Source organism: Phycodurus eques, chromosome 16 (genome assembly GCF_024500275.1).
Source record: "Phycodurus eques isolate BA_2022a chromosome 16, UOR_Pequ_1.1, whole genome shotgun sequence".
NCBI classification, from domain to species: domain Eukaryota; kingdom Metazoa; phylum Chordata; class Actinopteri; order Syngnathiformes; family Syngnathidae; genus Phycodurus; species Phycodurus eques.
In genome coordinates this window covers 15502123-15526581 of record NC_084540.1, presented here as the reverse complement: position 1 = coordinate 15526581, position 24459 = coordinate 15502123, and the positions used below count along the sequence as shown (strand labels likewise).

At 41.4% G+C, this 24459-nt stretch overlaps 1 protein-coding gene across 1 annotated transcript in view; it reads left to right on the top strand.

Annotated features, from left to right (window-relative positions):
- ngfra (nerve growth factor receptor a (TNFR superfamily, member 16)) overlaps positions 1 to 21105 on the top strand; it is a 34745-nt gene extending 13640 nt beyond the window's left edge. Inside the window, exons 4-6 of the mRNA XM_061701545.1 lie at positions 5026 to 5269; positions 7263 to 7477; positions 16249 to 21105. Coding sequence (XP_061557529.1) covers positions 5026 to 5269; positions 7263 to 7477; positions 16249 to 16301 — 512 coding nt within the window. The 3' untranslated portion in view covers positions 16302 to 21105. The remainder of the gene's footprint in view (positions 1 to 5025; positions 5270 to 7262; positions 7478 to 16248) is intronic.
- The last annotated feature ends 3354 nt before the right edge of the window (positions 21106 to 24459 follow it).

Genomic DNA, 24459 nt, shown 5'->3' with positions numbered 1-24459 from the left:
GTTTTGTTCAATCAACTTCAAACTCGATGGACACGTAGGTGGTAGCTAGCTGCTTGGCGGATTTGTTTTTGGGGCAGATGGATTTTTAATTTCGGGGATAGCGAAGAATTAAAGTTGATAAGTAACAAGGTACACATTTATTTGCGACAAACCAGTGTCAGATGTTAGCCTACAATGAAGCTTTTGTAAATATTTACTTACTTTTGGCAATATGCACTCATATAATGACATAATGACTATTTTTTGAAGTGACATGTTGTGGATGTTTGGCAAGTTGCAAAGACCTTTAAGGATTTTGTTTCATTTTTAAGGCTAATTCATCTTCAAACTTTGATGCCAACGTAACAGTGAGACTCCATCCATCCATCCATTTTCTGAGCCGCTTATCCTCACAAGGGTCGCGGGATACAGCGGGACTCATTTGTGTGAATTCTCAATAGGCGATCATGAAAGTCCTGAATTTTTACCCAAAATGACTGCTTCAAATACAAATGGCCGACTTCCTGTTCAAGTTCTGGCAAGGGTCTTGGAGTTTTCTTCTTCTTGTGTTCTGTCATGACATGTCCACTTAATATCATGTTGATCAGTGAAACTGGCCTCTGGGGCTGATTTATTTCAAACTTTGAAAGGATGGGGGCGCTACTGAGTGAGTTCTGACAGGGTCATGTTTGGGACTGCCTAAAATTCATAAATCTTTACCAGGACACATGTTTGCAAAAATTGAGGAGTTTTCATGCATGTAAAAGCCTCCAAAAGGCTAATCATTTTTCATAGGAATTATGTTAAACAGTCATTCCAAGAGGGCCTTTGTGCTCAGACCCTAAAAAGATTACTCGGTCGTAATTATTCGTATTTTGTCAAATTAAAGCCCATGACGCAGGCTCCTTACTATGGCAGTACGCCCTCGTGTGATGACACAATGACCAGAAAACATGGAAATAGTGTCATTTATAAGAATAATTAAGACTTTGGCATTGAGTAGTCTCACATCCAGCAGGTGCTGTGTGGTCCCCCAACTTTACCCTTCATATCACTTTCCCCTCTCTTGGCCGGTGCCCATTGACCGTCCTCAGCTAATTAGGAACAGCAGCTGCTCTGTTCATCAACACTCCCCTCCTCTGTCCACCACCCTTCCTCTGGAAAGGAACCTGGGATGCTTCGGACGAGGCGTCGCCGCCACAGAGGGGCGAGTGTTCTCGGGGGGTGGGGAGGGCTGGATAAAGGTGTCATTGTGCGGCCTGATGCGGAGCTCCACACAAGACCTACCCTGCTGATAAATTGGTCTCGCTGGGCAGTTTCACAAGCAGGCAAAAGCCCAATGAATAGATGAACTCGCATTGTAGCCCCATTGAGGTACGTAGTCATGTTTTACCCATCAGCTGCGCGGAAGTAAAGTTGTACAATAACAAAATCCACCAGCATTTACTCGGGCTCTAGGTGGGATATGGGTCCTTTGGTCCCCGTAAAACCGGTGTCAGAGTTGGTCTTCATTTCAAAAGTAAGGCAGTTTAAGTTTGTTTCTGATTGGTGATGGTTGGACTCCGCCAAGGCTTCTCTTTGTCACAGACTTCGTTCGTAACCTGTATTTCTGTTGAGGGGTTCCGGTTTAGTGGCCACAGTCATACGTCCATTTTTTTGCATATGATGTGGTTCTATTGGCTTCATCAACAACTCTCATTAGGATGAGAATCAGCACCTCCAAGGCTGAGTCCATGGTCCTCAGTCTGAAAAGGGTGTGGAGCACCTTCTTCAAGTCGGGGATGAATAAACTGCACCAAGTGGAGGAGTTCTTGGGGTCTTGGTCATGAGTGATGTGGACTCTGTATCCACAACTGAACTAATCAGTTCTGCAACTCATTTTCTGTGTATCGCTGTTCATTCCATTTTTAAATGGCAATATCCCCAAAATGAAAAGGTTTCTGATGACTTGTTTGCCAATAAAACGAAAAATTACAGATTTTTCATAATTCGATTATTGTCTCAGATCAAAAATACGAAAACAACAGACCGCAGGATTGAGTTAGATTTGAATATTGAATTAGTCATTTTTACGTGACCCAGGAGTTTGCTAATGGAAACATTTCTGGCATTTCAACTCACATCAATTTGATTTGACATGAGTGTATTCAATTACGAGCTTTGTCACGGAATAAATAAAACTATAAAAAATATAAGTCAAGGTACCACTGTAGCTCAGAGTTGCATGGATGCAGAAAGACATGAACAGCGTTGACTGTTAACACACCTTCACTTTATTCCATTTGCCAGCTCGTGTTACTGCGCTAATAGCATTAGCCGGCCGCGCGTTAGCGGAATGATCAACTGGCCGAGCGCAGGAAACCTGACGACGCGCGGCGGAAAGGTCACGAAACGGACGCCTCCTGCTGTTTTTTTTTCGGCCAATCAATAGCTTTAAATAGACGCGTGCATGAGGCCTGGCTGTCTGCGAAGGATATTTTCTACCCGTTCTGTAAAGCGATCCGGCAGGTGGGCAAGAATGCCCTGTCATCAACAACCAGCATCTTTTCATTGGTTGATATACAGTACCGTGTTGCTGCTCGTGGGCGCCCCCGGCAGGCAGTCAGAGGCAGCAAATCTTTACAAAGTGGAAACAGAAGAGGACACAGATGATCTTTTTGGAACCGCATCACAGGGCGCTCAAGGGGGCGCGCATTGTTTGTGTGCTCAGCAAATGACACAAGAGGAAATTGCACACATACTAACAAACTTACAGCTCCTTGGAGGAGGTGGCGATCTCTCATAGAGGGAACAGGGAAATAATTACGTTTTTTTAAAGTTCAATATACAGTAACACTTTCTAATAAATATAATCCTACTATCAGTGACATTTACATAAACGTAGTCTTAAAGAGACTTCAATAACTGGCAAGTGGAGTTTCCCTGAGACCTGATAGATATCCATTTGGAAAATATGACGACACTTCAAAGGTGCAATTAACCCACGTAGCGGACGGAACTTGGGTGTCGTCAGTGAGCCCCACTCGTCTCGCAGGCTACTTCGAAGGAGAATGTGTTTTTGTATTCTCTATTAAAAAATACTGTACAATAAAGGTAATTAAATCAGAATACTGTATTTATGAGTGAACGCGTTTGGACGGCCAGCAGTCGAGCCATCAATAGAAAAGCGACCTTCTACGTAAAACGAACTAGTTTTTGTTAACGTCATCCTGCTAACTAATTAACTAACTAAACTAACAAGCTGTAGTTTAAGGTAAAACTAATTGTAATTAAGTAGCTAACGGATTCTGTTTTATGTAAAATTACCTCTTTTTTTAACCTAATCTTACTAGCTAACTTAATGTAAAACTAATTGCAGTGAGGTAGCTAATGAAATAACTAAAACTGTCTTCATGTTAAACTAACTAGTGTTTTGACTTCATCCTGCTAACTACTGTGACTAAGCTTGACCAATTTGCAAAGAAACTATAAAATAGAACAACAAATTCACACCTCTTTGGAGGAGGGAATGATACTTTTTAACAGAGAAAATATGGATATACATACATTTGTATTAACTTCAGCAATGACCTTTCAGCACTGTCACTTTCTTCAAAATGACAAAATGATGAATTCACCCATTTTGGAAATCTCGCAGGTTGATTTATTGAAAACTCAAAACTAAGTTGCAAACCTCCTGGGATAAATGGAGGAAATTGGGATGTAAATTTGTTGTGTGCCTTCTGTAATCGATCCAAGCCACAAAAAAATTGAACATCGTTAAAGCGCGGTGGGAGCGTTGCCGTCTTTGGCTTTGAAGAAATCTGGGGAGATTTCACAGGGTTAATCCTTCCTGCTCCGGCTCGGAGCTAATGAGGAGCAGTCCCCCCACCAACCCTGTTTCTCTCCAACCGCTTCGCACTGGAGGGTTCTGGCAGACCAGAGCCCCGAGGGGCGAGGAATCAGCAGCAGGTCTGACAGCTTCACCGCACTGGACTTTAAAGGTGGACGCCCAGAGTGCCCATTGTGCTGCAGGAACATGGAAACTACGACCAATTATTAGTTGAGAAAAAAAAAAAAAAACTGGAAGGCAGGAACCAGACATTCCCTTGGCCAAACTCATGTCCTCCTCAAGCCACCCACCCCTATCATGATATATGGATCTATAAGGTCCTGATCCAGGCTACATTTTTAGGCGGGAGGGCTGGGGGGGGGGGGGGGGGGGGGGGGGGAGACTGAGAGGGATCATTGAGAAACACTTTCTTTGTGCAACATCACAAGCAGAACTCAAAAACAGCTGCGACAAAAATGTGCTGGGAAAAAAAAAATTCTCATCGGAAGAGCACTTTGATTGCTGCCATTATTTAGCACACAGCCACTATTAAGGGCTCTATTTTCGTCACTGGCATAAATCTAGCGCGACGTGTGGCATAACTCCGCGCGGCGTAACTCTGCGTGGAGGCGGGTTAGACACAGTGTTGGGAATTTCGTGGACCAGCACACTCCAGCGCATCTGAAATTAGTCCTATGAACTAATAGTTTTTTAGTTTCAAAACTAACAACCTGTTGTCATCACGTAAAACGTAGTTTTAAATTCATCCTAAACATTTTTTTTAACAGGAAATGAACTGTAACTACAATATTCAGCAAAATCCTTTTAATGCAAAACTGTCTTTTTAAAAAATGTAACCCTGCTAGCGGACTAACTAACTAAAAAAAGTTATTATTATTATTTTTTCAATAGTAATTCTGAATAAAAAAAAATAAAAAATCTCCACAAAAATTTATTTTGGGTGTGTGCTTTTTAAAATTTTGAAATAATAACATTCATGCTGACTAGCAGTAGTACATTGCGTAGAACTGTCCTTTTTTAAACCTAAAACTAACACTGACAATGATCAATAGCCCTCACAGTTGCGCTTTGCGTAAATACATTCAGAAATATAATATATAGCAATTTAACAATCGAATCATGACTGTTAGAGAGGTTTTTCACACAGACCCACTTGCCCCTAACATAAAAAATCTCCACTGAAAATCTCCTTGCTGTGCTCTTCCCTGGCTCAGATCCCCTGCTGCCCACCTACTTCCCATCCATCTCCTCTGAGACAGAACCGACGTCACTCGCATTCACCAACTACTTCCTCCTTGATGGTTCCGAGGGCCCGTGGCCAGGCGGCGAGACCACCACACCCAGCGCCGGCGCGCCGCGCTTCCTGGGCCACGGTCTGAACGAGAACCTCATCCCCATCTACTGCTCCATCCTGGCCGCCGTGGTGGTGGGCCTGGTGGCGTACATTGCCTTCAAGAGGTCAGTTGCATACCAAAACAAAAGCACAAGTTGAGACAGAAGTCACTAACAACATTTTATACCACAAGCAAACTGCAGGCGGGACGGTGGACGACTGGTTAGAGCGTCAGCCTCACAGTTCTGAGGACCGGGGTTCAATCCCCGGCCCCACCTGTGTGGAGTTTGCATGTTCTCCCCGTGCCTGTGTGGGTTTTCTCCGGGCACTCCGGTTTCCTCCCAAATCCCAAAAACATGCATGAATTGGAGACTCTAAATTGCCCGTAGGCGTGAATGTGAGTGCGAACGGTTGTTTGTTTGCATGTGCCCTGCGATTGGCTGGCAACCAGTTCAGGGTGTACCCCGCCCTCCTGCCCGATGACAGCTGGGATAGGCTCCAGCACTCCCGCGACCCTAGTGAGGAGAAGCGGCTCAGAAAATGGATGGATGGATGGAAGCAAACTGCATTAGAGAGGATAAGGTTTCAAACTAAGATTTGAAAACAATGCTAGGGTTTCAAACCTGGGTGAGGGTTTCAAACAAGGATTAGGGTTTCAAATTAGGGTTTAAGACAATGTTAGGGTTTCAAGTTAGGGATTCAAGCCTGGTTTAGGGTTTCCAACAGGGTTTAGGATATTTAATTAGAGGTTTAAACAAGGCTTATGGTTTTAAATTCGTTTTTTTAAGTCTAGTATAATGTTTCAAAAAAGGTTTGCAATTTCAAATTCGGGTTCCAAGCCAAGGTTAGAGTTTCAAGCCAGGGTTGGGTTTCAAATTACGATTTCAAGCCATGGTTATAAGGACACAGAACAGCAAACAAGAAAAAGAAAAGTGCGACAAGAAGAAGAAAATGGTGGACTCATGCGTCCTTGGGCTGGAGGCTCTGACCTACTAACACTATAAACCTTTTCACAACAAAAACATTCAGCGCAAAATACATTATAGACGTCACGCACGCACGCACACACACACACACACACACACACACACACATGCGGACACACACAAGCCCTTTACACACATTGATTATTTGAAAAGTGCCAACCAGGGGAAACTCAAGTGCCACTTTTATGAGGCTGGGGTGTGGCGAGGGGGTAAATACACACACAAACACATACGCACGCACACATATACATTGCATATATTCCTCAAGAGGGAAGAGGATCGTTTACATATTTACTAGCAGCGAAATCAAATGTTTGCGTGTTAATTTTACAGCAGAGCCCTCGTAAAGAGAAGCAGATGTGAACACACACACACACACACACGCACACACACACTCACGTTTGTTATTTTTCAGTGTAAACAAGCAAAGCAAAAACTTCAGGCAAACACAGTATAACTCATGATCATCATTTGTAAACGACACGATTGTTGCTATAATAACATCATCAGCTACAGAATCTCCTGTTTTATATAAGAATGAAACCACATGGTGGGGGGGGGGGGAATTATCATAGTTGTCATGGCGACTGTAACTAGAGGAAACAGGTATCTAAACAGGTCGTTACCAGTTTGTACTTTTGTAGCCCTTTAGCAGTCATATACAGTGAACCTTGGTTCACAAACGCCCCTGCTCACCAACAAATCGGTTACCGAACAACATTTTTGTACAAATATTGCTGCGCGCGGGGCGGGCGGTTTTTCCAGCTCAAGGTTAGGCTTCCAAAATAGGGTTTCAAGCAGTTGTTAGGGTTTCAAGCAAGGTTTTGCTTTTCAAGTTAGGGTTTCAAGCTAGTGTTAGGATTTTAAAACAGGTTTAAGGTTTCAAAAAACAGTTTGAGATTCAAAGTATGGTTTTTAAATACGTTATGGTTTTAAATTAGGTTTAGGGATTCAAGCCAGGGTTAGGCTTTCAAAATAGGGTCTCACAGCTGGTTGGGGTTTAAAACTAGGGTTAGGATTTGAAATTACGAGTTAAAGCCATGTTTAGGGTTTTAAGATATGGATGATCAGATGCCAAGTGAATAAGGTGTACTGTAAGTAAGTATTGCTACTATGACTCTGCGGTCCGCAGGTGGAACAGCTGCAAACAGAACAAACAGGCGGCCAACAACCGTGCTGCGGCTGCGGCGGCGGTGACAAACAACCAGACGGTGACGCCGGAGGGCGAGAAGCTGCACAGTGACAGCGGAATCTCTGTCGACAGTCAGAGTCTACAGGAACAGCATCAACAGGCGCAGGCCGACGTACAGGCTCAGCCACCGCGGTCACGCACACAGGAGCAGATAGGTGAGTAGCTGGCTGGCTGTCCATCAATACGTCATCCATCCATCCACCAATAAATCAATTAAGCATCCAACCTCTATCGACCCATGCCCCCAACCAACCATCCATCATAAAACACCCAACCGTCCAACAGCTATGCGTCCACCCAACCAACAAACTGTATATTCATCCAACAGCCGTACAACCAACTGTACAATGTGTTCATCCAGGCATCCAAAATCCATCCCTTTCTAACCAACATCTGACATGTATCCATGCAACATCTATCCAACCAATTACCACCATCCAACTTCTCTTCATCCAACATCCAGCGCTCCAACCATCTATCATCCAACACCTATCCATCAAACAAGCCATCACCCAACCTTGCATCCATTCATATCCCCCTCTTTTACAGGCCTAAAGATGGATTTTCTTCCCCACCTTTTCTTTCCCCCGTTCACTGTTCTGTATTAAGGGCACCGCTACATACTAGGGGCACACATTTTCGACCCTAGAGGTAATAATGATAATAAAGCGCTTTTCTGGACACTCAGAGCAACACGTATTTAGAAATGCCTTGAAGTTTGTCGGTGTGCCCAGCTGTCATCGGTAAGTTTGATCTGCAAATTGATTGTTGTAGTTTGTAGTGGTAATAGTGACGGCTGTTACAACAAATGCTCGACAGTCTCTTTTGTGTGCATCGGGTCAAATGTAGGACAGAAACTTGAGCGCATTCAGTCTTGTTTAAATTTTAAATTCATTCAATATGTATGCGGAGGCTCGCCGTCAAGAGAGGTGCTTCTATTTAATGGAGAGGAGGCGTGCCAACCCCCATTATGCCGCACGCCACACAAGCCCCCTTTATACCGCACCCCCATCAAGCCTTCAGCGGTGACTCATACAGGGAAAAACCCTCTCTGCATGCATACAAGAATTAAAAGTGTTTGCGTCGTGACTGGCTATAGGGCTTTAAATTAGTCAGGGCAAGGCCTTCAAGCAAAGGGCAGGGTTTTAAATTAGCCTTTCAAATCAGGTTGGTTTTCAAGTAAGGGATTCAATTTATAAGCTCCATTTTGAAGCTAGGATTCAAGACGAGTCGGGTTTAAGGCAAAGGTTCGGGCTTCAAATTTGGCTTTCGAGCCAATCTTAGGTTTCAAGACAGGGTTAGAGTTTAAAATTAAATTTATAGGCCGCAGTTAAGGTTTCAAATTAGGGTTTCAAGCTGTGGTTAGGGTTTCAAATTAGGGTTTCAAGTCAGGCTGAGGGTTCCATGCCACAGTTAGAGCTATAAAATATGGTTTCAAGACACGGTTAAGGTTTCAAGCAAAAGTTAGGGGTTCAAATTAGGGTTAGGGTTCCAAATCCAGGTTAGGGTTTTACATTAGGATTTCAAGACAGAGTTAGGGTTTCAAATTAGGGTTTAAGACAGCGTTAGAGTTTTAAATTAGGGTTTCAAGACAGGGATATGGTTTCAAATCTGGGTTTTAAGACACAGTTAGGGTTTTGAATTGGTATTTCAAGGCAGCGGTAGGGTTTCAAATGTGGGTTTTAATACAGGGTTAGGGTTTGAAGACAATGTTAGGGCTTCAAATTAGGGATTCAAGACAGGGTTACGGTTTTAAATTAGGGTTTCATCCCAGGGTTGGATTTTCAAGTTAGTGTTTACAGCCCATTTTACGTAAGGGATTGAAGTTATAGAATTAAGGTTAGAAATCAGGATTTGAAGACAGGGATTGGGTTCCAAATGAGGATTTGTAGCATTATGTTCCTTCTGAAGTTCTGTTCCTGTTATTTGGACTTGTGAGCATGTGCTATGCAGTCATGAGCGAATCCTCCACCCCAGCGTGCCAGCTCAGTTTTTTTAATGGCTTCCACTGGCGTTAATGGCAATTAGCACGTGCTAAACGGACGGTAGCGCTGCGCAAACGCCGCCGTCCTGCGTCCTGCCACAGCTCTCACCCGCTAATGAGGCAAGAGGCTCCAGAGGATTACAGTCGTATGTAGCAGCTCAAAGGAAGCTGCTCTAATGCTAATACCACGTTCATTATACAGTGGTGCCTTGCCTTTCGAGTTGAATTGATTCCGTAGCACTGGCATCGAAAATCATCTTTCTTCATTGAAATGAACTGAACTGCCATCAATCTTGTTAAAGAAAAGGAGTGAGATGCCGCAACGCAACAAAAAATAACGAGCTCAGGATAATACCAGATACTAAAACAAAACAAAACACGACAGGAGAACTAACTCAGAAACCCAGCCGCATAGGATAAAGATACTGAACAAAAGAACACCAGAACGAAATACAAAGAGCGCAAAAGAATGCGAGATGTAATACGACAGAAATACGAAAAGGAACACAAACAAGAGGACGAAACAAAGGACTCGATCTAACTGCACAAGTTAGAGAGACAACAGACTGATGGGACAGAAAAGAAGCTGACTTAAACCCTAACCCAGCCATGAGACCCTAATTTGAAAGTCTAAAGCTTGTTTGAATCACTAACCATAACTTGCAAACTTAATTTGAAAGCTGGAAGCCCTTTCCCAGACTTGAAACTTTACTTTGAAATGCTAACCCTTGTTACAAACGCTAACCCTAGTTTGAAACCCTAACCCTGGCTTGAAACCCAACTTTAAAACCCCAAGCCTGGCTTCAAACCCTACTTTGAGACCATAACCCTTCTTTGAAACAATGATCCTTATCATAAACTCGAAACCTAATTTGAAACCCTAAACCCGCGTTGAAACCCTACGTTGGAAACCTAAATCTTGTTTAAAACCATAATCCATGCTTTTAGCCCAAATTTCAATACCTAACCCAAATTTGAATAACCCTGCCTTGAAAACCTAACATTGGCTTGCAACCCTATTATATAGTAATCACTAGTTTTTTGTAACATTACAAGAATAAATATATTAGAATATATAAATATTAGAAGAATAAAATAACTTTACAAATCAAAAGGTGTCCTATTGCAAGAATAAACAATATAAATGAATACCTGTCTGACAGCATCAGTCAAAAGGCAGCATTATTTTGGTACTGTATTTTGGTTTCACAGCACTTTTATTATTGGCTGTCATTCAGTGTTGCGTGTGTACCTAATGTTCTGTCCTGCGGGTGTACAGTAACATGCAGAGACGATGACTCACTCTCACTGTGATGGTTGTGCTTCACGCTGCTGCTTTTTTCTCTCCACTGGCTGCTGATCAAAGACAGAATCTTACATTAAAACACGAACATTTTAAAGCAAAATCAAGTCAAATGTCTCAGTGGTGAAATGAATAATGTAGAAAGTATATGAAGTCTCATAATATTACAGTGTGGGAGGGTGCCAGAGAGAGAAACATATGATTTAGTGTTTTAATTATGCACCGCAATCATAATAGGCAAGTGTATTGTTTCCTTTTAGTTTTATTATCGGCCAGCAAGCATTTGTTGTGAGGGAAAAAAGCGAAAGAGTACGTAACGAAGCTTCTCTTTGACTGAGCGACTCGGAGGTGGATTGTATTAATCGTCAGGATGGTGCAGCCAGCAGTCCGATTGTTGTTGTTATTATAGTTCGAGCTCGAGTCCCTCTCTTGCAATGACTTCGCTTCGTTGCCATTCTATAAATCACCACACTGAGGGCTTTCACATAATCATTCATCAGATCCTGCGGGTGGCATACCCAAAGATTTGGCTTGGTAGCTTCCACAGAGAATTCAGCTCCGAAGGCACAATAAAAGAGAGTTCTTTTTTTCCTTATTAAAAAACACATTACAAACATTTTACTACTTTGCACAGTTTGTGCATTAACACTGGCTACCCTTAAATACAGGAAACAAAGTGTACTCAAATAATGATTCAATTAAAATGTAGTGCACATAATTTGATTACGTATTGCACTCAAATGTTTAAAAATGAACATTTCTTAAAGACCAAATGCAAATGTATTGTACTGCACTGAAAAGTGAAATACAATTGAACTGTAATGTACAGCGGGCACGGAAAGTTTCAGACCCCCTTAAATTTTTCACTCTCTGGTATATTGCAGCCCTTTGTTCAAATCATTTAAGTAACATTTTTTCCTCTTCAATGTACACACAGCACCCCATATTGACAGGAAGAAAAACTGAATTGTTGAAATTTTCGCTGATTGATTAAAAAAGAAAAACTGAAATATCACACAGCCATAAGTATTCAGACCCTTTGCTGTGACACTCATATATTTAACTCGGGTGCTGTCCATTTCTTCTGATCATCCTTGAGATGGCTCTACACCTTCATTGGAGTCCAGCTGTGTTTGATTATACTGATTGGACTTGATGCGGAAAGCCACACCCCTGTCTATATAAGACCTTACAGCTCACAGTGCATGTCAGAGCAAATGACAATCATGGGGTCAAAGGAACTGCCTGAAGAGCTCAGAGACAGAATTGTGGCAAGGCACAGATCTGGCCAAGGTTACAAAACCATTTCTGCTGCACTTAAAGTTCTTAAGAGCACAGTGGCCTCCATAATCCTGAAATGGAAGACGTTTGGGACGATCAGAACCCTTCCTAGAGCTGGCCGTCCGGCCAAACTGAGATTTGGGGGAGAAGAGCCTTGGTGAGAGAGGTAAAGAAGAACCCAAAAGATCACTGTGGCTGAGCTCCAGAGATGTCGGGAGATGGGCGAAAGTTCTAGAAAGACAACCATCACTGCAGCCCTCCACCAGTCGGGGCTTTATGGCAGAGTAGCTCGACGGAAGCCTCTCCTCAGTGCAAGACACATGAAAGCCCGCATGGATTTTGCTAAAAAAAACACCTGAAGGATGCCAAGATGGTGAGAAATAAGATTCTCTGGTCTGATAAGACCAAGATAGAAAGTGTTGGCCTTAATTCTAAGCAGTATGTGTGGAGAAAACCAGGCACTGCTAATCACCTGTCCAATTCAGTCCCAACAGTGAAGCATGGTGGTGGCAGCACCATAGTGTGGGGGTGTTTTTCAGCTGCAGGGACAGGACGACTAGTTGCAATCGTAGCAAAGATGAATGCGGCCAAGTACAGGGATATATATTCTGGACGAAAACCTTCTCAAAGTGCTCAGGAACTCAGACTGGGCCGAAGGTCCACCTTCAAACAAGACAATGACTCTTAAGCACACAGCTAAAATAACGAAGGTGTGGCTTCAGAACAACTCAGTGACTGTTCTTGAATTGCCCTGACTTAAACCCAATTGAGCATCTCTGGAGAGACCTGAAAATTGCTGTCCACCAACGTTCACCATCCAACCTGACAGAACTGGAGCGATTGCAGATCGCAAGTAGGAATGGCAGATGATCCCCAAATCCAATTGTGAAAAACATGTTGCATCATTCCCAAAAAGACTCGTGGCTGTATTAACTCAAGAGGGTGCTTCTATTAAATACTGAGCAAAGGGTCTGAATACTTATGGTTGTGTGACATTTCAGTTGTGTGTTGTTGTTTTTTTTGTCAATATGTGGTGATATGTGTACGTTAATGTGGAAAAACCATCTCAAGGATGATCAGAAGAAATGGACAGCACACGAGTTAAATATACGAGTGTCACAGCAAAGGGTCTGAATACTTATGGCTGTGTGATATTTCAGTTTTTCTTTTTTAACGAATCAGCGAAAATGTCAACAATTCCGTTTTTTTCTGTCAATATGGGATGCTGTGTGTACATGAATGAGGGGGAAAAGATTAACTTAAATGATTTTAGCAAATGGCTGCAATATAAAAAAGAGTGAAAAATTTAAGGGGGTCTGAATACTTTCCGTGCCCCCTTTATGTACCTTTTCTCTGAAGAGACCGTTTAAAAGTTATTTTGACCATTTCCAGGTGTCCTTCATAGGCCATCAGAGCTCCTGAAGCCTGTTTCACTAACATAACGTAACGTGAAATTTGGCAGACATGTCAATCATGTTTAGACTCACAAAAAGTCTCAAGAAGCCAGGCCTGAAAAGACAGCAAGTCTGACATTTTGGTTTGAAGCGGCCATTTTTGGTTTGAAGCGGCCATTTCCAGGGGTCCTTCAAACACAATGGCTGAAGGGCTTTATTCTGAACCCTGAAGCCTGTTTCGCATGTCTATCATGATTCCTAAAGAAAGTATGAATAACCCATGGCCAAACAGACAAATGGCAGGATGTCTGCCATTTTTGTTTCATCCATTTTTGGCTCATTGCATATTTCCACGGGTCTTTCAAAGCCAAATTTGTCTTTGAGATTTTGATTGATGGCTACCAAATTTGAATCATCAATGCTAGATAGACAGGAAACGTTAAATTATGAGGGTCTTGAGGTTTCATCACTGCATGTGAGTGGAGAATGGCAGTGAAGTTTGATGACCCCCCCCCCCCCCCCCAAAAAAAAAAAAACTAGTAATAACTCATGACTTTAAAAAAACACACTGATGGTGCTAGTTTTGCTTACCTTGAACTTTGGTCGGCAAGCCTATCATGTGTAGTCCCACAAAAAAAGTCTCAAAAAGACAGGCATCAAAACAAAAAGGAAGTCTGCCATTCCCTTCAAAAGTAAACTCATACTATAAATTTTGTCCAATTGCTAATAAATTTGAAACACGTAAGCTAGAGAAATGGGTGGTGCTGAATTGCGCGGAACTTTTGTTTTTCTCATTGCATGTGGGGGGAGCATGGTGGCAAAGTTTGATGAATTGCCTTAAAACACAAAACTCAGTCAACATTGACCATGGTTTGCATGAAAGGTACCATCACAAACTAGCCTAGGATAAATGCGACTTGCACTTCACAGCTTCCGAGGTACGATTAGTGTATTAGACAAAATGACAATAAAATCCAGCAAATCGTCTTTTTTCTTTGGCGTAATCCTCTGGGTACCTGATGCAGGACTCTAGTATAGTCGAAGGCATGGATGAATGAATGACAATAAGGATACGTGTGAAGCAGACAAAAGAAGCCTCCACACAAAAAGGTTTGTGCGACTCCTCTTTGGCAAAAGCGTGCATTGATAAAGGACGCCTCGGCATTCCTCAGGCGTTCCCATGGCATTGGCCTGTTGGCAAAGCAGGTTAAGAGGTTTGTGGGAAAAAACAGCTTTGGATTCCCATCCTTGTCCGGCTAATGATGCCACTTGAAAACGTTTGAAAAGAGCGAGTGATAACACAATGCCACCTATTAAAATTAAAAAAAAAAAAAAAAAAAACTAAGTAGAATAATTGCACATCGAGCAAAGGCTAGCAACGAAGTATTTTGTCACTTACATCAAGATTGGGGCTGTTGAAAATCATGTTATATGTATCGGGAACAGCCTGAGCATTTTGCTGAGAGCCAGTAGGAGGGTATGAAAACCCACGAACACGACCGGAAAAAAACTGAAACTTAAAAAATTGTAATCATTAAATGTAAATAAAGTAAAAAATAGTTATAAGAAAAAGACACAATCTTGAAAACGTCATATTCTGGGAATAAAGTCACTTCTTTTTTTATTAATCAGAAAAAGGCTAGCCAAGGAGTTTCTCTCTTGCTCTCTAAGATTCAAGAATGGCAACGGTTATACGTTAGGTTTTTGTTAATATCAACACAAGATTATCCTCTATAACGACAAAAAAATAAAATCTTTTCCTGTAAGGTTTTCCCTCCACACTCTATGACTTAAAAAAAAAAGAAAAATGAGAAATAACATAAATAAGAAAAAAACAAGAACAGGGCTCTGAAGTAAAACATCTGGACTTGAAACACAATTTCCCGTAAAGTTACGACTTTCTTCTTGTTTCAGTTTCAGTTTCAGTTTATTTTTGAAAGTACACATGGTTAAAAAAGCCACGTACACGTACACATGGTTAAAAAAGACAGAATTAGCCAGAAGGCTAGTTTTCATCTGTAGTCCTCTGGCCATGATGTAAAAAAGCAGTAGAATACATCCACAAGACAATATATTGTAATTTGTGACTATTCACTCAGTCTATGTCTTGCTCTATGTTTTGCTAGTGTTGTGGCTCAGATTTTCACTTGTAAAAATAAAACAAAAAAATAAATAAATACGTAATGATCATATACTTTTTCAGGGTTAAGCTTACGATCACTTTAATTTCAAACTCATGTTGAATTTTAAAGTATTGATAATGTTTTGATAGTCTTTTTGGTCACAAAGTTTGACCGACGGGCCTCAAGTTCAAGAAATATTCAAGAAACTTTATTGTCCTACAAACACATATTTACACATGATGTAGCACAAAATTGGATACCCAAGGTCCCAAATTAGCCCAATAAGTCTCAAGACGTGAAATATAATTAGAGTAAGAAATAAAATTAAAAGAAAACAAGATAAAAAAAAAAGATAAAAATACTTATTTGTAGTTGTGATGTGTCCCAAAGTGCAAATGCAGCAAAGATTTGGATCCAGCGGTACTACAAATGCCAGAGGCTTGAATTGCAGATATTTCCATGATATTTCCATGATCCTTGTACTTAAAAAGAAACAAAGTGTTCATTGTGCAGGTATGAATACGCATGTGGGGGCAACGGAGCACTGTTTTAATTTAATAGTCGAACAGCTTCCTAAAAGAAGCTGTTCCTCAGCCTGGTGGTCCTGCATCGGATGCTCCGTAGCCTCCTGCCCAAAAGGAGCTGATGGAAGAGAGGGTGTGTGTGTGTGTGTGTGTGTGTAAGGGGTGGTGGTGGGTGGGTGTTAAACTGGTAATGACAGTAAGCCGTCAAAAAAGGTTTCAGTGGGTGAAAAAAAAGATGTTTACCAACTCTTAAATTACCAGCGCAAATTAGTCGTGCGAGCTGGAGTCTGACATCTTTTCCTTTTTCTTCTCTGCAGTGGTGAGGGTGGACGACGGTCCTGAGCTCGTCACACCTCCTCCAGAAGTCTGAGGAAGAAGAAGAGGAATGCCACTTAAAACGGTGCTTCTTCAGCAGGGGGGCTACCTGGACTTGAAATTGGCCCCAAAGACTTGCCGTAGATGGACCTCAAAATTGACTCTTCATCTCTGCATGCAGAGTCTCATAGAACCACGTGCCTGGACTCTTAGCGTATCGACTTATGTAGATTTAAAAAAAAAAAAAAAAGTGCATCTTAGCAAATACTCCACAAGCTAATTTTCTCGACTAACTCCGTTTTTTTTCCCCCATCAGCTCCATGACAAATTAGCCTTGAAACCCACCCGTGCCTGGAAGGTCCGACTCATGCCAGACTTGCTTTTTGTTTTTTCGAGACACAAACATCCCATTGTTGTGGTGACCGAACCACTTCTGCTAAACTTCCTCACGCGTACCTCCTGTAGGGCCTAACTTTCCTTTTTCTGTAATGCTGACTCAGCAGGGTCTGTTTTTTGCTGAACGAGCGATGCCTTCGGATGCGGCGTGACAACAGCAGTGACCCCCGAATGCAGCACTGTGCTTTTAGTTGAGTGGACTCTCAGAAGGTGAACATGATGTGTTAAAGGACTCTCTCTGACCTTTAAAAAGTTTCATAGTTTTTAAAATAGTGCAGATGTACAGTTACAATTGCACAAAGTTCAGCTAACCTTACCTTTGAATAGAATAGCCTTAATTGTAATTTTTTGGAAACAAAATTTGGGGGTGCTCCCTCGGAGCTACAGTGCACAACAGGATTTACATTTTGATGAATACCACTTTCGATCTTTTTGAAGTTTATTCTCCGTATGTAAAAAATACAAAACATACCGTATACAGTAATCCAAATGTAAGGAGCTCGCCCTGTTGCAAATAGCAAATATTTGGAAAAAATTGCCCACCCCTCCAAAACGTTTGCAATTGCCTATAGATGCCACAAGATGGTGACAAAGCACTACTTTTGTATCAATGAAACTCCTCAACTCTAGTCAACAGAGTTCCATGGCACCAGGATGCAACAAGATGGTGGCAAAGCACAAAATTTTCCTCAAAATTAACAATAACAAGTAACAATAACAAATCAATAACGAATAGGTAAGAAAAAAAAAATCTGACAATGTGAATTTGTGGATGCCGAAACGATAAAATGCTGCGGGTTCACTATTAGCGGGAAATTATCTCATTCTGGGATTCCTTGACATTTTCACCATTTTTACCAGAAATTTTAGGTCAAATTCACCCGAAACGTTTGCGTTGCCAGGATTCACGTTTTAATTTAATTAGATTTTTTTAATACTCAAAACCTGAAGGGGGCAGTGTTATCTGGGATGCCATCGTGCTAACACAACTGGGCAGGAGAAGTGAGTGTCGGGTGTTAAACTTGACACCCTTGTTCCATCTTTCCAATATTCATTTTCACGCTACGACCAACAACATATGGCGCAATCCAGCAATTCTTAGAAGTTAGCATTAACGGGCACTACCATCTTTCACACAAAGATTTTCGTTAAAATTGGGCGGGAGACGTTAGTGTTCCTTGTGAAACTACGAAACCCAGTTCCGCATTTCAACTTTTACACAGCCACTCCTCTCCGACCAAAGTCAGTCATTTGAGGAAAATTTAATTTGAATCTGTATGTAGTGTCGGTGCTTTTGATACAGAACAGAAACCCGGGGCTGAAAATTCATTGCTTTCAGGCCAAATTTACACCAGATTACATTTTTTTTGCTGTTCCCTTTTACACAGTCATGTTGCAGGTTGCCTTTGCACAGGATACATTTTACAGAAACGCTTTCTGCATCCTTCACCCACTCATCAGGTGTGTGTGTGTGTGTGTGTGTGTGTGTGTGTGTGAGACATTCTCTGTCTTATCCACACAAGCAGCTGCTGACATTTACTGTATGGACACGCTGATATGAAAGACTTCACCTCAAAGGCAACCTTTTATCACTTTAATGTCGACCCCCTTCAGTAACGTATATAAATACCTTTTTAAAGATCAAAGAATTGCACCGTAAAAGGTAAAGTGAGACGAATAATTTTGGGGGGTAATATAATAGCTGTTAGAGTATCAGTATTGTAAGTTACAATGCATTTTAACCTGGCGGTGAGCAGGCATCAATCATCATTGGACGAGGTACAAGTCAGTCATTACAAAAGCCTGACCAATTGGTGATGTCGTGGCCCTTTTGAAGTTGTTCAGTTTGGTTTACGTTTGGCTCCCATTTTCAACGTGTTGTTTTGCAGTTGTTGCCTTGTTAGACAAATTAAATGTAAATTCAGAGAAAGTCAGACAGTAATATAATTACAGTGAATGCCCATCTATCGCAGGGGATAGGTTCCAGATCCACCCGCCATAGGTGAAAATATAGAGACCATAGAAAAAAAATATTTTTGCTAACCGTTTTACCCGCTCCCACACACTTTAAACACATTTAACATTGTTGGCACACTGTCGCTCATGCAGTTCTTTCAATAAAGAGACAAAGGGTGCTTGCTTCGAGCTAGTTATTTGTCACTCCCAGTTGAAGTTGAATGAAAACCTGATAAAACAAAACAAAAATTAAACATTGTATAATGCAAACAATATAATTTCATCGAACAAAAGTCTGCTCGCTTAATGTTAAGCAAATATGTTACTAAATTATAAACCTTCAAACAACCTCTACTTTAACACACACTGAGCAACAACACGTAAACAGAGCATACGACAATATTCGCAAGCATACAGTATATTCATACTGCTCTGTGGGACCAATGACTATTACTGGAGCTCTGTTGGGTACCTTTTCTGTCTCTTCTTCATGCTCTTAATTACACTGCATCTCTTCCAGTGCCGCGATACGTGGTACTTCACTGAAGTCACACGATTATAAATTTGGACTTGCCTGTATACTGTAAAACCCATTAAAAAAAAAACACTTTTAGAAATCTGCGATATAGCGAGTGCGCAAACGATGAACTGCAATACATCGCGGCAATACTGTAATGATCAATATCCAGCGCAGTATAACTAACCTGTCCAGCACTGCTGATGAGCTTGCAGTCTAAATAGTGAGCTAACACGCTGCAGAGTGAGTCATTAAATGGGTCACATAGCTGCCAACATATCCCAACAATGAACCTTCTGCTCCTTTATTTCTGACATTGACTTGTGATTCATGCATGTCTGTGGACAAGTTGGAGGCCAACAAGTAGCGGCCACGTGCGTGCGCGCACACACGAGACGGCGATATGAATAACACTCTTGTCGAGAGGCAGCGTGGGCATGATTCATCCGCATCCTGGCTGTGGCATTCAAGCAGAAGGTGTTACAGTGTTGAGTGGTGAGCCCAGTTTAAAAAAACAAAAATATATTCAATAAAAAATGCCACGCCCGCCGACAGCTTCAAAATAAACCTTATATCATCTGTGGCTCAGCTGCTTGTGGTGTAAAAATGTGAACACTAATACAAATGGCAGCAATAAACAAATTATGGGATTTTTGAAAGATGTCGTCTTTTCATGGTTCTCAGCAACAGTCTGACAACGACGCTCAAACTTTGTGTCAAACTGCGTTCAGGGACCTTAGCAAAAGACGGACTACAATTTTCTCCTATTTGAGGCAAGGTCTTTCCCATAATACTATACTACATTCACTTATAACTATTTTTACGAAACGATTGGAATCTGGCAGATTTTTTTTTTTTTTTTTTTTTTTTACAAATGATAACCTTTTTATCCAGATCCATCTGCTCTTCCTGTGCTTACCCCCTCTTCAAAATCTCACAGAAATCGGTATGGAGGTTTTCACGTAATCTTTGTCCTCTGTTACTGATGCTCGATCTTTGCGTCAAATCGTGGACGACAATGCTGTCCCTTTGAAGTAAAATTCTTCCAGATAAAACGAAAACTAGATTCATGAAAAATCGTCATTTGGGTAAGGAAAATGTCAAAATACGCCCTAAAATGATCTAAATGTCAAAATATGTCCTAAAATCCCGCACCAACACTTTTTAGCAAGACCTGTACCAAATCTTTACATCTTCTCTTGAAAGCAGTTTCCACATAATCCTGCTAACAAACAAAAAACAAAAACAATAAGACACAGCTACTTGTATTGTATTGTCTTTATTGTAGATCATGTGGTCACCTGATAGTTCTCTGCAGTCATCCGATACCAAAGCCCGATCTTAGCATCAAAATGCGGTCAGAAAAAATCTCAATCTGGTAAAACAATCCTGAAAACAAACAAACAAACAAACAAACAAACAAAAAAACGCATTTACGTGCCATTGAAAGAAAAGCCGCATCAAACAATGTAATTTGGTGAGCAAAATGTCTGCACCAAAATTTGACATCCTCGCAAAGCAATTTGACATACATCGCAATCATCACAAAACACAGTCCCAGTTAGTCACTAATGCTAGCACGTGACATTTTATCGTGCATTAAAAGTGTGATTGTTTTGCCACTGACGCTTTTCATGTCTTTGTGTGACACATTTTTTGTTCAATGTTTTTGAAGCACTTATAGAATATCACACTCAAAGAGTCGCACCGTAGTGCCTGCGAGCTTTGTCTTTTATGTTTGTAGCTTTTTTGCCCCTCTTTTTTTGAATGTGCATTTTGTTTACATGATGGGGAGTAAATAGAACGTGACATGTGACTCTTCACTGTGATTGTCTCCCATAGTACAGTATTATAATTATTATGACCACAAAGGGATATTTGTCAATGTACTGACAGACTAATAATGTACAATGCTTTGTGTAAATGTGAATTTCTTAGAGTTGATATTAAATACAAAAACAAATGGACAAAGTGTACTCATGAAATGATCTACGACAAATAAAAAAGAAGAGGTTCTTGCATAATGAGTCGGCTGTGTGTTTGTCGAAGGATAAAATTCAACCCAACATTGGGACGAAAATGCCATACTAGCATTTTTCTTCCGTCTCTGCTTTTTGGGAAAATTCCCACAACCTCCGAAAGAGTCCGATGGGCCAAACCGCAGTCCAAACAACAAACATGTGTTCATTGGCCCAAAATATTGGAAACAGCTCTCAGTCCAATGCAGATGTGTTCATTAAACAATGCAGGGGTACTTAATGTGCGGTGGATAAGTTGTACAATTCAGGATTTTACCACAAATATCAGAAAAATTGCACCTCTAATGTCGACTGACTCATGGTAACACAGCTGACTTGAATCTTTCAGTTGAATCGGGTTATCTGACTTGCCAAAACACTGCATACAGGAAGTCCTCGAGTTACGACGTACTCGACCTACGACGTTTCGACTTTACAACGCCCGTGCCTCGTCCGCCATTTTGTCCCCAGCACCATAGTGTTTCTGCTTAGCTAGTGCATAGTGCTTGTCTGTGTTTGTGGGCCGGGAGTATCTTTGCCTTTTTCGCCCTCCTTTTTTCACACTCTCAGCAGTAATGGTAAGTACAGCATCTTATTTTTTATTTTAATGTATTTTAGTTTCTTTATACAAAGTGTTTACCTTTCCTGCTACGGTCACGTGACCGTGGTCGGGAGACGCCTTCTCCAGTGCCGAGGTTGTCCTCCTCGGGGTTAACTCCCTTCTCTCGTTGCACAGCTGAGCTGGGTGGCGGCAACAATAAAGGCACGAAGCACCGATTTGCTGCTTTAATGGCTTTATTAGCTCCTCTGCACATTCAACGTCAATGGGTTCGCTACTCTTCCCCGGTCGCCGTCACTACACTTGCCACTGTACACACTCGCACCTGCGTGCACTCCTTTGTCCTTCACAGTCCCGCCGGACGACGCCTGCGCAGACCCGTCTCACTCACACATCGACGCACACGCCCACACACACTGAGCTTGCAGTCACAATCAAGTGGGACACTACCCGTAACAGAGGTATTTTGACGTAAATTTCGACTTTAACGGTGAAATCCGACTTACGTGGAAATTCGGGTTACGTCGCCAGCGTAGGAACGGAACTCGTTCGTAAATCGAGGACTTCCTGTACTCAGATGATTTTGTGGAATTGGGTGACTGACTCTTTATCTGACTCATGGAAACTCAATAGACTCAGAAGATTCGATTAAATTGGGAGCGTGACTCAACTACAGGACTCATGGTAACATGTTTGACTCCGATGATTTTGTTAAATTGTGTGACTGAACCGAGTTAGCGGACTGACCAGAAACACAGCTGATCAAGTTGAATTGGATGACTGACTCAAGTTAGCAGGCTCATGGAAATATCGCAGGCTGAGATGATTTGGTTTATGGACTTGAGTCACTACTGACTCATATAAAGGGATTCCTGGAAACACAGTGGACTCAGATGATTCAGTTGAATCAGTTAATTGACTCGAGTTAGCGGACTTACTGTAACACCGCGGACCCAGATACTTTGGTTCACTGAATGAAGTTAGCAGATTCACTGAGACAGTGTGGACGCAGATGATTCAGTATCATCCGGTGACTGACTCGAGTTAGTGGACTCACCGAAAACACTGTGCACACAAATGGTTCGTTTGAACCAGACAGCCCTGTATCGCTGCACACAGGGCTGTTTCGAGAAGATTAAAAGTGTGCTGCAATTCCTCATCCTTTATGTGTTTTGACCGAATCATATCACACATCATAGACAACTGGGAAGTGGTTTAATTTGTAGAAAAAATACATCTACTAATCACATGTCTCCCTTAAAACAATCCTGTCTTTTTCAAGGTAACCAAAGCTGATGTGTTGTCAGATGGTGAAAGCATGTGTCAAGTTAGGGGACGACACCGCAAATGGTTTTAGTCAAGAAAGTCACAAAGTAAGATGTCCATCACACTGAGTCAGCATAATCCACCTCTCCACACACAACATTCTTATCACTGTGGTAACAGAACGTACCCAGTTGCAGATGTTTGGTCCTGTCTAAGATGTCCCATACATGTTGAACCTGCTCCTTCCTCCCTCACCCGCCCAAATGAATGACATAAAAACCCAGCACAAAAAAACTTGTGTCCACACACGTGCACACAATGTGAGCAAGAGTGTGTAGTTCAGGTATTGTAAGTATACAACACTATATTGTAGGGATGGTGGTGTATTGATACATTATCACGACAGCAGTATAGGATATTTTTGTGGTCCAATTAATTTTTGGTGTATTTTTTTTAGCTGAAAAAAACCCCCCAAAATTAAAAAGGGGCCAGGGGGATGAGATGCGTGAAAAACTACATTATATTTTCGTGGTAAAATTAGGTCTATTTTTGTACACCTATGGAGGACTTATTACTGTTTTTGGATAAGAAAAAAATCTTGGTTATGTGAAAAACTACATTCTATTTTAGGGTAAAATAGGATTATGTTTTGTCATCAGATGTATGACTTATAATTGTTTTTGTTTTCAGATGAGAATATATATATTTCTAATGTCTGTAAGATAGGAAACACCTGCTCCCACCCGACAATATTTGGAAAAATGTCAAAAACTGCATTATATCTTTAAGATACGAGTAGATCTGTTTTGGGGATTTTTGTAAGCTTTATGTACAAGAAGACAAAGTTATCGTACATTAATGCAATACCTTAAGAAAATAGGCAGCGTGTCACAAGGACATTGTGAAGCAGCATGTGTCTCATTACCCATTACAACTAAATTACGGGGTTTGTGTGAAAATACTGACACATCATCAGTGCATTGTTGTAAGCGAGACATAAAACATGAGGTCCGGGGAAGAAAGGGAAAAAGGCGCGATGGCGTCCAGCTGTGTGAAGCGCTAGCACACTTGAAGTGTGCTCTACGAAAACAATCACATGTGCTTTCATTTAGCTTGCTGACCCGCCTGCGCACCGACGCACAGAAAACATTTTTTCTTGAGGGGTTGGGTGGGGGGAACACAAGGGTATCTCAAAGCTTTCCCACCTTTGGACAAAGCCATTTAGCAGCTGCATAGAGAAGCCCGAGGGTCACTTTTGCCACATTGTAACTTCGAAGTCAATTTAGTCAATGTGGTCAACTACTGTTACAGTGGTGTAGCTCATGGGAACGTAAAAATGGATGCACACAACATTGTGGCGCAAATACACGTCTGAGCCAATATTATTATTATTATTATTTTTTAAGTATTAACCAATGTTGTCGGTATGTTATAATTTATGTCAAGTTTAAGTGGAAACTATTAATGCTGTTACTCCTCAGGATGTAAACATGGACACACA